The 13,376-nt window shown below is 39.9% G+C and overlaps 1 protein-coding gene across 1 annotated transcript; it reads right to left on the bottom strand.

The window, feature by feature from the left end:
* Positions 1-9,904: 9,904 nt before the first annotated feature.
* LOC137292126 (uncharacterized) lies at positions 9,905-11,407 on the bottom strand. Its single transcript, XM_067823667.1, has 2 exons — positions 10,987-11,407; positions 9,905-10,860 (listed from the first exon to the last, which is right to left on the bottom strand). The coding sequence occupies exons 1-2, from the start codon at positions 11,405-11,407 to the stop codon at positions 9,905-9,907; spliced, it is 1,377 nt and encodes a 458-aa protein (XP_067679768.1).
* Between the last annotated feature and the right edge of the window lie 1,969 nt (positions 11,408-13,376).

The raw sequence follows: 13,376 nt of genomic DNA, 5'->3' as shown, positions 1-13,376 counted from the left end.
TCTGTTGTTGGCGATCTATGGCCTGTTTTTATATTGTACTGTCCAAATAGTGATACTATAATTTTTAAAAGTGTCGACTCTAGTTTTAATACTAACTGTGATAGTCTAGTGGTTTCACTGTCCTTCGTAGACAGGGTCTTCATAATATGCATATATATTCTTTTTTTGTCACGTATGTTCTCGTCACGATATGGCTGTAATATTGCCGATGTGACGTTAAATATTCACCCATTCACTCAATCACGGGGAAGAACAGTGATTTTATCGATTGGGAAGATTTGGATAACTTCTTTGAGAGGCATTTTAGAACTTGGGGAGTACAAGATTGACAAACTTTATGCATAACAACTTCTTTATTACGACAGTGCGACGTTTCGGTACTGGCTAGCGACCAGTTATCGCCGCGTACCAATTATCGCCAACACCCGCCTGTAGCACTTGCGCAGACAATTTTACCTGTACTTCCGTATCATTTCACAAAGACACATAAAAAAACAGTAGGTTCCAAGAGTTGAAATTACTGTGAGTATTTTACGTTGTAGACGTTACAAATATGAATCCCTCGGAGGGCGAGATCGAAACAAGACGGGGTATGTCACGTGATCATTAGTGTGTTGACATGAAATTTCTTAAAAGATGAGAATTGAATGAAAATCATCCAGGCTGTGTTGTGAGTCGATGACTTGACAATTCAGTCCATAAAAAGTGCAGATTTTAATTTGTCTGAACGTACCGTAGGTGCAAACATTCAATCACTTACCTTTGAATTAAGCCAAATTTCCATCTTCGTTTTATGGACTCCACAGATACCATGCAGATGATACTGACAAAACATAACTGTCAATTTTCACTTACATCTTTTCATTCTCCCCCAACCACCGCACCGAGAAAACAAACATTGCGAAAATTGCAAACTACTATTTTAAATCTCAACTATCATAAGTTCAGCCCCGCGGTGACATCTCCATATCTCAAATGCCAATTGTGAAATTTCGTCAATATGTCTAGGTTTGCACAGAAATTCAGAAATGGCGATAAATGGTCTTGTTAGTTGTTGGGGAAGCACAATATACACTACCGCGTTTCCTGTTGACGCGTTTCGGAGAAACATGACTGGCAACTGTAAGCAAACAGAAAACATCAGTGAATAGCTGATCTATCAAGATAAATTTTATTTCATTCTGTTAAGTAACTATAGAGCAAATCGTTAAAAACCGTTTTAAAATGGCGATAAATGGTCGCTAGCCAGATTCTGGCACCGTTGTCAAGCATATCGTAATAAAGAAGTTGTTATCCATAAAGTTTGTCAATCTTCGGAAGATCTGGAGTTAGCAGCCTTTGGGGCGAGTTTGGTATCACTGGCAACAATTCTCATTTGATTTTGTAGGTTTTCCTAAGACAGCGTACTTCTAAGAGGACCCTTAATAGTGTTCATGTGTGAGAAAAATCTCTCACATGATGCAGATGATGATAATATGGTGAGAAGAAGCTTGACCAAGACAGCAATATTCTTTCGGTTTTCATCTTCTCTTTAAAGAAAAGTAACATAAGCAAATTGTGGATGATTTGCTCTTTGAAATGACGTCTGCACGTCAGATTCTGCCATTCTTGCAGGATACTTTCTACTTCTTCTTACTTGGAATGTAGATCACTTGTATGGACACACAGATCCCTGATTTCTTGATTTCCATAAGTGCTTATTGATTTCAGTGTCTAAGGCCACTTTCTGAAGTCTCAAAGACACTGGGTGTGGGGGGGGGGGGGGGCATCTAGAACTCAGAATCTATTCACAATGTACACAGATATCTTCTCAATCGGTTTGTGAATGTCTTTGTCATCTTCAAAGCTGAGAAGTTGACCTTTCAGCTTTTCCTTGTCAGCAAACACCTTGGTGGTACTGTTGTACTTGGAGTAGAAAACCTGTAGATTTTCACCTGGTTCTTGTGTCATGACATGAAGCTTTGTGCAGTGTGTCAATAGCATTCTTCACCTCAAAGATGAGCAAATCTTTATTTTGAAACAGTTCAGATACATGCGTCATGCATGTCAATACATCCATCATAAGATGAATGTATTTCACAAATTTCACTTCAGAGAGTTCATTGTGAATTGCTCTTACCTGTCCCACTTCGTCAGATTTTTTATGTACATGTACACATAACTTGCCTCATGTGTGGCAATGTGACATACAGATCACAGCAAACGGCTTTCAATGCGCTGGTTTTCAATGCCACCCATCGGATTGTCTTTATTTCTGTATGAGCTATGACATCTTCATCCAAAACATCCGCGAGATGTTTTATTTCACGCTTTCATTTTGCTTACATATATTCTTCAATGTATTTTCAAATGTTTTCAAATAGGGAACTTCCTTAACACCATGTAGGACCCCTAATTCTAGTTTATGGGCAACACAATGGGTGACAAGAACATCATTGTCAACTGAATCTCTCAGTTTTTGCAACACCATTTTTGGCACCCATGTTTACAGCTGCTCCATCCATGTTCACACACACAAGTTTCACTTGACTGTCATTGCACTGGGTTTCAAAATCAAGTCCACACTTAGCAACGCCAGTCTTTACTGCATTAAAGACACCATCTGAAGAGGCATTTCCAAATTTCTCAATGCTTGCAAAACTAGTATCAGGTTCACATGTTTTGGGGTGAACATATCTAAGCAGAATAACTTCTTGGTCTGCCACAAACGAATCTGTACTTGAATCAGCCATTACAGACACAAATCTGCCTTTATGAAATCAACACAAGCATCTCTGCCTTGGTGGCCATTACCAAGATCTACACCGTTTTTTTCTGAACCTGACAAAGAAAGGGGTAATCAAGTAAATGGTCTGGTGTGTTTTGCAACTGCAAATGCTTTTTTTATAACGTTCCACTTCACAGGAATCAGCTTTAGCGAACGCTTTATCTAAGTCCCCCACTACTTTTTTGCGTAAATGTCATATAGCACGTCATATGTTTTACTGATGTTTCATGCGAAGTTAGGGTTTGCCTGTGATCAACAACTTTTCCAAGAAACAAACACGATGTTTTATCAGCCGTGTGGGTAGAGCTGACAATCGGCGCCATGCCTTGCAGTAAGTAACATGTGCCATTGTCATCTGCTGCTGAACATAGAAAATGAACTTTCCAACCATTTTCAAATGTTCGCGTACGTTTTCTTTCATAATCCTTAAGTAACGTTTCCTTTTGCACGATTTTTTGTACGACGTCGTACGACAGACTTCACTCACGTTGAATTATCAGTAACTGTTTCCTTTTCTGCGTTTTTGACGACAGGTTTTCTGTTGCTACATGTAGCGATCTGGTTGTGTGAAGAAGAGACTAGAATCTGTCTCGAAACGTTGTGACCTTGCATAATAAAGAAGTTGAACCATAAAGCACTTTTAGTGAGATATCTTGATGATGTGGCTTCTATTGATTCAATAAGACAAAATTTCCCCACTAGCCCCAAAACAAACAATCACGATTACTTGAAGAGATTAGTTTAAACTATAGGTTAAATTATCCCTACTATTAATGTGTAATCTTTATATTGGGCTATGAGGAATACGTAATATATTCAAGATTGGTTTTGGTTTACTTTTCCATCTTTTTATAAATTTTCGCTATTTTTGCTACAGTCGAAAAAATTTACCTTGGATTTCGTTGTGTACAGGTCCGTGGTTGTGGTCTCTAAGTATATTTATTTTAGAAATTATGTTGTTGAGACAGTTGGAACTGTTGATCTGCAGTCTTTCAAAATTCATTTTCACGAGATACATTCTCCCTCTTTACCATTTCTCACAATGAACATATAACCGTTCACACAAACATGTCTTCCCGTAAAATAAGTAGGAAGAAACGTGAAGTATAGCAGCGCGTTTGCCGTAACTGAAGTTGTTAAAATGATAATGACAACTGTCATTTCCAACATTCACATTGCAAGCAATTTTATAAATACTGAATACCTCATTACTAATGGAAGGAGTGAACTCAAAGTTCATTTTATTTACTAAAGTCACTGAGAGAACTCGCTAGCATCAGTTCACTTACATTCTGGTACACGTGTCGTATTTCGTTTCTTGAGGAAACACATTTTACTTTTTTGTAGAATACCAGTGTCCACTTTCTTAAAACAACACCGTCTGTACACCAAACGATTTTGACCCTGGCCCAAAGCAAAGGGTTAACTACCCTGTAGACATCGCTTGCTTGATAACGTTGTACATTCACAGAACGGTTTCTGTTTTTCAACTTATCGTGACCAGGACAGATATTACTTTCCAAAGACTTCATGAGAGATTCACGCACCGATTTCCACTTTTTTGTCATTCTGACTTTTATCGCAGTTCGTTGACGTTTGACGATGACGTTTTCTGTTTCTCCGCGTTCAGTTACGTAATTTCCGCAAGGCGCCTACGACAATTTGTCCCGAAAAAGTCGTGTATCGTCCGCTGGTTTTGTGTATTGGAGTAAAACAGCTGCCGCTTTCAAGTGTATTTTACTTGTCATAATGTACACAATTCATCCATGGATCACTTTAGGTCATTGGGTGACACCAGCTTTGAAATGAAGAGGTGTTCCTGAGCGTATATGGTTGAAAAAGACTGACTGCGTGCGCATGACGCGCAGCCAAATATTTCACATTCAAAGGGAATTTCAAATTGATTGTTTTATGAGGCGTGGAGCTAACCAATTGATTTTGGTTTTGTGTATAAAAATCCTTCGCCATGTAAACTTAGAGTCTAAATATATTGGAGTTTATATTTGGGATGTTGGCTGACCTTATATACAAATACATGCACATGAATAATCTAGAATTTTGACCTTTTGTAAAATTCTATCTGCAAAAATTAATTGTCATTTCACTGTAAATATATTGAAATCAATATATATACACATGCACGTGTGAATGAACAATCGTTATAGGAGTCCCTTCTTATCCACCGCGCCAAACTGTCGCTGACACGGCCCCACAATCCTACACGCCCTGCTGGGGTGTGGATTCGGGGGAGGGGGTAACGGAGGAGATGACCAAGCCAAGGAAAACATACTCTATCATGGTCTTCCTTACTGCTTGAAGATGGACGTTTTGTCACTGCGGTCTATGATGACTTCGGTGAACGGAAACAAAGAACTTATTCACCGTGAAAACCAGATAATAACTGATGATTTTATCATAAAACACAAAGCTTGATGGGTTTTTTTTGTAAGAAAACTAATTAACTTATCAATAACCGTCTCACAATTGTTCAGTGTTTCTACAAAGAGCTAGTCAGACACAACAAACTGTATCTCCCTTTTTATGTTTACTTATCTGATAGTTGTATTTGATGTAATGATATGTATGCATATGTTATTATATGATAGTTCATATGGATGACGACGCAAGCTTCATTATATTTTGTATTATATGTTGTATGGGTGAGGTACTGATATAAACTGTAAAGCTTGTTCACCAATCCCAATCAGTGTTTACGAAACGCACAAAAAATACAACAACATGGAGATGTGTGGAGAAAATAGAGGCATATGGAGAACAGCAATGTCATAACAGAACAGAAATCATTCCCTCCACTGGTGAAGGCCGTGTGGGATTAGTTAAACAAAGAAACCTAGTCGACCATGTCTCATAACCCTCTCACTCCTTAAATGAACAACGTGCCTGGGGTGGAGAAAATTGAAATTTTGCAATTTTGATGTTTCGGGTATTACGTAAAGAGGTAATCAGGCGTCAACATTGTGGCGTTCGACGCTCCGGACATGAAGGAAAACAATTAAAATACATTATACAGTACATGTTTTGATGTGGTCACTATGAGCGAGGTAGATAGTCTGATCAGCACAGCTCATTATGGAAATATCTTGCCTCTCAGGCTGGCCCTTGAGACGCTGAAACCTTCTGTCAGGTTCTTCTTTATTCTTTATTGTGGCCACTGTGTTACAATATGCACTTTAAACTGCTCACAGACCCTTCCCTGGAAATAGACCGATCCAGTCTGTCAATCAAAGCTGGCGCATGCGTCGATTTCGGCCAGTCAGCAGGCCGGGCGCGAATTGTGGATTTGTCATTCTTATTTCCGGGGTCAAACAAAGAATCTGAAGCGATGTGTGTGGAATTATACCAATCACACTCGCAATATCTGTTATACATTGCTGCGATTTGATGGGTGCCTTCAACAAAACCATGTTGGTGAAAGCAAAAATAATTTAGGTGGATTAAGGAATGCGATAGGCCTCGCGATCAGTTACTTGTCGGTATCATCGTTCTCGAAACCTACGCCTGCTCGAAGTTGAGAATTTGCATGAATTTCCACACTTTCGCACATGTGCAAAACCATTTCCAAGATGACAACTAGACTTTTAAGGCTCCGCAAGTGTTTTAAACACGGATAATTTTTTTAACTATAAAAAAATTTTTGCTTAACATTTTAGTCAGTACTGAGCATTGATTCTGTAGATCATAAAGCTGTTCAAAACGGGACTGCGAGAAGGCTGAGACACAATGAAAACAAATCTGACAGCGATGTGATTTCCGTTAGGGACGACCAACATAGCAAAACTTATTACATTAAAGAACAATGTGATGGATATGGTTGCCTTCGATCTTACATATTCTTAAATATTTATGATGTTGCAGTACACTATATGTTAATAGCTCAAAATATTTTAGGAGTAATATTTTTTATTCAAAGGGACAGTGTAAGCAGATGCCTATCACGTAGTATCCAAAATATGAAGGGGCGATGGGGTAGCCTAGTGATTAAAGCGTTCGCTCGTCACGCCAAAGACCCGGGTTCGATTTCCCACATGGGTACAATGTGTGAAGCCCATTTTCTGGTATCCCCTGCCGTGATATTGCAGGAATATTGCTAAAAGGCGGCGTAAAACTAAACTCACTCACTCACTCACACCAAAATATGAAAAGTATTCAGTATCTATGAAACCATGCCTTAAATATTTCCGATTTCCATCAAGAGACGTGGATCGAGACAAAAACTATGTGAGAAGCATAGTGACTTTCTGGAATATTGGAGGAAATTAAATAAAGTTGTATTCCTTAACTAAGAGAATAGTTTTTGTTTTTAATTTTTGTTACAACATCAATTTGTTCATGCAGGAGAGGTACATTGGTACACTTCAGGAATATTACAGTCATTAAAATTGATAGCAAGATATATTTTAAGAATCTTGCATCCTTTAGTAAACGTAGAAAGGTAATAAAAAATAATAATATAATCAATTATAAATAATTATACCTAACTGACTGACATATCAGATTCATGTGCTTTGAAAGCAGAACCAGGCATACTTAGACAACACTACAGACATGTCATGGCAGTGCAATAACTTGGCACTAACTTAGTTTCATGGCTCCTGATTTAAGATGTTTATTAAAAAATAATATATTCAGTAATAAGATTAGTCTGAAAGTAATTACTCGTATCATAACTCATATAAAGTTATTTCAACATTCATAGAGTTTGAAAAAAAAAGACAACAGCAAAGTCTACGTTTTGGCCACACCCTGGTCGGTCATTATTCAGTCTTGGAACAGAATAACTCACAAAGTCTCTTTTGACTATTCATGTAACTGGAATGAATATTGAAACATACTTTTAATCCAGATTTGATATATTGCTTCCTAGAAATCACTTGCTTTTGAGGTTACCAATGTTTCAGGACTGAGCCAAAGTGTTGTTTATTAAGGTGGACAAATTGTTCAAGGTTTATTGATGCATGTTTATTTGGGAAATCAGCTCCATCATAAATTGCACACTGGTTTACAGAGCGAACGCTTTAGGGCATTTTCCTACAGTTTTGTTATGACTTTTAGCACATTTTGAAACATCTTTAATATGTTTTTGCTGACATTACTAAGTCTTCCTGGAAAGGAAATAGATCAGATTTCGTGCTATGTCCTCTGGAGATATGGTCTCAGATACAGTATGACAAAGATTACTAGTATCATAGTTTGAGATACTATTTGATGTCCATTTGTAATTCTATTGACAAAATGCTTTAACTTTTGAGATATTTTTTGCACCTTATGTCCATTAGTAATTATCCCTGAAGAAACCTAGTTAATTGTTTTGCTAACTGTGGATCCTCTGTACAGAGATTTTACCGTTTCTGGAAGATGGGTCAGTGTACTGGCACAGAGTGTCTTGGATCTTGTTTGTGTTATAGTGGTGTTATAATACTGTAGCGATATCCGGGGGAGATAACCGAAACAGCTCTTCTCGTAAGCACAAAAACATGGTCAGAAAACGGGGTAAGAACAGGGGTGTGTGGGGTGGGGTGGGGTGGGGGTGGGGGGCGTCTACGCGCATTTGTATCGTTGTCTCTGATTGCACAAAGAATACAAATGAACCAATAAAAAGAAGGATAACAAACCTAGATACACCTTTTTATAATTTGAGAAATGTGACGTCAAATGTTGACATTGTGAAGTAAAAACGTTCGAAGTGTAAAAGACATGTTTATGCTAAGCGCATAAAAATTCTCATAGTTAGAAGAATAATTCAGCTTCAAGTTGCACTAGTAATTGTAATTTTTGAGGGATGGCCTAAAAGTCGGGCCGGGCCGGGCCACGGCGGGCCAAATATATTATTGGATACTGAGCCCATTAATGAGCACCATGCCTACAAATGATTAATGCAACATACATCCTCGATAATAATAATGACTTTTAGGCCCCAAACGCGTACCATATATAGTTTACTACGAATAAATCGGCTAAAACTCATGAAGACGAGTTTTCTGCGAGCTGGCTGACCGAGGTTACGTCTAAAAGTGGCTTTGATAAACGAAACATGATTTAAAATGCATAAATATTTGACTTCATTCGGATACAGGCTTCCATCGGCACGAATGAGTTTCCTACGTCTACATCCAATTAATGCCACCCCATAAATTCACTATTCATAGTATTTAAAGCATGCCAGATATGAACTCTTCCCCCACACTCCAAACATCGTCTCAACCACAACACTTCGGCCCGGCTTGGCCCGAGCTCTCAAAACCAGCTTAAACCTAGAACATGCATCTTCAATTGTAATCAGATCCATAGACTGGCATCATATCCACCTAAATAGTCCTTCATGATGTTATCAAGTGCAACATGTAAAGAAAACTGGCCCCTTAAAGTGAGACCCTTTTCGCTCTCCATTCTCAACATAGCCTCAATGAAAAGTGTTAAGTCTCTGTTCGGCCCGACTTGGCCCGACCTCTCAAAAACAGCTTAAACCTAACACACGTGCACTGTTTTGTGTTTTACCATTACAGATGACTATTCTATCTACCTAAATACCTCTTTGTTGAGTCTCAAAAGGTAGTATTTGAAGCAAGCACGTTGCTTAAAGTCAACCCTATTTTCTAGACATTCTCAATAAAGGCACAGTATCACAAGCTTTCGGCCCGGCTTGGCCCAAGCTCTCAAAAGCAGCTTCAACCTAACTCATGACACCGGAAAGGAGTAACAGAGCACTGTGAATTTTGATGCAGAGTGTAGGAAGTTGGAGAGGTAGATAGTTGGTTTAAAGGTTGGGGTGGGGGGTGGGTGTAGGGTGGGGGGTGGTATAGCATAGGGGTGGCATGTTCTCTATTCGCCCACATCCCATCTCGCCCACAGTCTTAAAACAACATATTGGTTAGGGATTACATAATGATCAACTTGTGTCATACCTATGACTGAAGAATGGACTCTCCAATTTTGAAGATGTGGGCGAATTGAGATGTGGGCAAATGAAGACAAAAGTAATGGTGGGCAAAAGTAAGAAGAAAATAACTCAGTTTGCTTCTACATTTTTTTTTATTTCTTTACAGTTCATTCAGTCTTATGTCTTATTCACTCAAATTTACATTTTGTTTTTATTTCTGTAACAAAGTTTCATAATGTTCAGTTCAACTTGATCAGGTGTCCACCCGCGTCTAGAAACTGTAGCGGTGATCTTCTGCCAGTTTCCAGTTGCTGCTGCAGTCTGTGCAGGCGGCTGTCCAGGTTCTTGTAGAGTCTGGATCTTGGGCGGACAGCTGCTCCACGCTCAATCTGTCTTCTGGCCACTCTGTTTGTTGTCTCGAGCTTCTTCGTTGCGATCACAAACTCGTAAATGTTCGGGTGGTGCTTCTGAACCAGCTTCTTAAATCCAAGGTGGAATCCCTCCAAGTGATTGTTTGTTCTTGGCCCAGTGTTTCCATGTTGATTCCAAATGCGAGGTGGGAATCTTGCGTCGTAGTCAACCCATGTAGATGTGATGTAGTCGTTGAACTGGCCGATTCCGTCAACGTCGGGAGACTGGTTCAATACTTCCATCCAGGCATCTTGGATCTGATCCACTGGGAGGAGGGGGAGTGCTGCAGCACGTCGCACGTGGGTGTTGAAGGCACGGTTGTCCTTGTAGGTGTTCACAAGGCCTTTCTCTGAAACCTGCCGCCAAACCGCCTGGGTGAAGTGGAAGTAGCATCCACGGACTTCTGCATCGGGGAAGACTCTCTCGGTGGCTCCAATAGCAGCAGCTTCGTAGTCAGTCTGTACAACGGAGGGAGAAAGTTCAACGCCGACAATAGCAAGCACAGAGTCCTTCAAGTAGTTAAACAATCTAATGTATGTATCACGAGACTTGCTTGGCAGCAGGGAGAAGGCGACTGGGAACATCTGTCCATCCACAAGGCAGTGCACAATGTAGACTTGTTGCCACAGGCTGGGACACACAAAAAATGTTCCGTCCATGTAGATGGTTTCTGCATTGGGGAGGATGTCCAGCATCTCTGCGGTACTGAAGATCAGGATCCTGTCTTCATCTTCGCTGTCTACAACCAGGAACTGTTGTCCGTCTGTTGTCTCAGTCCAGGAACCTTAAAAACAAGCAAGTGTGTTAGACGTTGTTTTTGATGAATGAATGAATGAATGAAGTACACTGACTAGAAATCAATTGAGCATTATGCAAATATCAGTAGATAAGTTAATACTTAAAAAGGTACCTGTGAGGTCTACATCAGCACGGGTACGTGGGACTGGTGGAAGAACCTTGGCACGCTGACGGTAGAGTCCAGACTTGATACTGTAGAAGGAAGCAACAGTAGCAGCAGCTTCTTCGTCTAGGTTCTGGATCTCTTCATTGTAGATTTGCTGGACAGGCTTGATCTCTTCTTGAACGCGTTGTCTAAGTCTGGTGAGAAGTCGACTCTCTTCTTCATTCACTAGTGGAGGATGGTTGTGTTCTGATACTGAAGTGATGTGATCCCCAATGGTGCTGCATCTACCCTTGCACTTGTCAATGATACACTTCCAGTGAGTGGCTACCTTTCTGACAACGTGCAGTAGATACTTGTGACCTCCGTGTAGAACCTGTCTTCCTCCTCTCTGCGACAACGTGAACTCTGCTTTCTGTAGGTTAGCCATTGCGACTGCCCATACTTTGCAAACTACCATACTTATAGGGTTGCAGTGAGTTACTAAATTGAAAGGAGAGAGAAAGTTATTTCCGATTAGTAGATACATTAATTAATAATACTCTCTACTTTATTTAGACAAAATTGAAATATACTTTAAATCTTCTCTAAGTTTCCTTCTCCATCCTGTATAACTACCACAACACTGAAACAAGAGCACTTTGTCAAGTAACTCAGAGATGTATGTGATTTTAGACTAATCCCCCTTGTCAGGACACCAAATTATGAGAGTAGGGGTGCATTGTCTGACCCTAATTAACCTCTGATGTTTTTGTGGGCCAATTGGGATGTGGGCAATTAGGGATGTGGGCGAATAGAGACTAAACCGTGTTTATGATAAAATAGGAATTAGGTGTGGATAGTTGGGGGTGGGGTGGCGATTTTACAGTGATGTATATACAATGGTTTGGGGAGGGGGGTGGTAGTAAAGTTGTGTTTTTACACATAATGTTGTGTATTAAAATATGTTTTTGGTGTAAATTTGTTGTTTGTATATGATAAAATATATGTTGCAAAAGGAAATTGAATGGATTAAAAGGTTAAAAATGAGCTGGAGATTTGGGAGGCTGCGGGAGGGGATGAATGGTGTGCTGGTAGGGGAGACGGAGTATTGCGGAGAGCGTGTAGCCGGGCGCGGACGTCGGAGAAGACGCCCGCGCACCGGCTTGTGGGACCGTTAGGTGGCTTACGGTACAGGAGAGCGGTAAGATGGCGGACGTGGCTGCAGGTTGTTGTGGAGGAGAGATGTAGGTTTTAAATTTTATGGGCTGTGGAGGAGTTTAGAATGAATGTTGCTACAGCGTTAAAGATATGTTTTGGGTTAGCCGGGTTGAGTAATAAATGTGTATTGTAGTGGTATTTTGGGGGAATTGTGGTGTGTAGTTGAATGATGTTGGTGTGTTGTTGTTTACATTCGGTGAGTAAGTGTGTTATTGTTTCCTGTGTTTTGCAGTGTGGGCAGAGTCCATCTGGGTGTCTGTTTTGTTTGTATAAGTTGTAATTTAGGTTGGTGTTGCCTGTAATGAGTCGTGTGATGAGGGTGTCTAGATATGGGGTGTCTGAGAATGTATGTGTTTTGGTGATAGGTTTTGTGATGATGGATTTAACCCAGATGGACTTGCTTGAGTTGATGTTTTGTGAATAGTTGAGTGCAGATGTGTATGATTTAATGAGTTGTTTGGTTTCTGTTTTGGAGGTATGAAATGGTATGTGTGGTGATGGATGGGTGGTTGCTAGTTTAGCTGTTAAGTCTGCTGTATTGTTGCCTTTGTTATGTGTGTGTGCTGGTATCCAGAGTTATGTTTTTGTTGTGTTTGTGGAGAGAGCTGATTTGTTGGGTAATTTGATGGATAAGGTCAGGACGGGATTTGGAGAATTTGTTTTGTAGTTGTTTATGGCTGGGAGGAAGTCGGTTATAATAAGGAAGTGGGAGGGTGGGGATAGAGTGGGGGGCTGTAAGGATAGCTAGTAGTTCTGTAGTTGTGTTGTTTAAGTGGTTTGTGAGGTGGAAATTTGTGATAATGGGTGGGGTAGTTAGTACATGTATGCCTAATCCTGTTATATTGTTTGCAGAGATAGATGCGTCTGTATATATGTATGTATGGTTAGGGTAGTGGGTGTCTAAGTGAGTTTGGATGATGTTTGTTTTGGTGTTGGTGTCAGGTTTAGGGGTAGTGTTTAGTATGAGGGCTTGTAGAGTAGTATCTGTTTTTGGTGGTGGTAGGTGGTGAATGTAGCTTGCTATGGGAGGTGTGTGTTGTATTGTGTCAAGTTGGTGTGCATGCAGCAGACTGGATAGGTGTGAGTAGAATGGTGCAATATTTTTATTATTTTTGAATTTTTTAAGGGTGAATTTTTTAATGTTGGTGTATTTTGTTTTGATGGTGTTGTATATGGGGTTGTGTTGGGCCCCAGTAATT

Source organism: Haliotis asinina, chromosome 7 (assembly GCF_037392515.1).
Source record: "Haliotis asinina isolate JCU_RB_2024 chromosome 7, JCU_Hal_asi_v2, whole genome shotgun sequence".
Taxonomy (NCBI): domain Eukaryota; kingdom Metazoa; phylum Mollusca; class Gastropoda; order Lepetellida; family Haliotidae; genus Haliotis; species Haliotis asinina.
The sequence above is the reverse complement of the archived record's forward strand: the minus strand, read 5'-3'. Positions and strand labels throughout refer to the sequence as shown.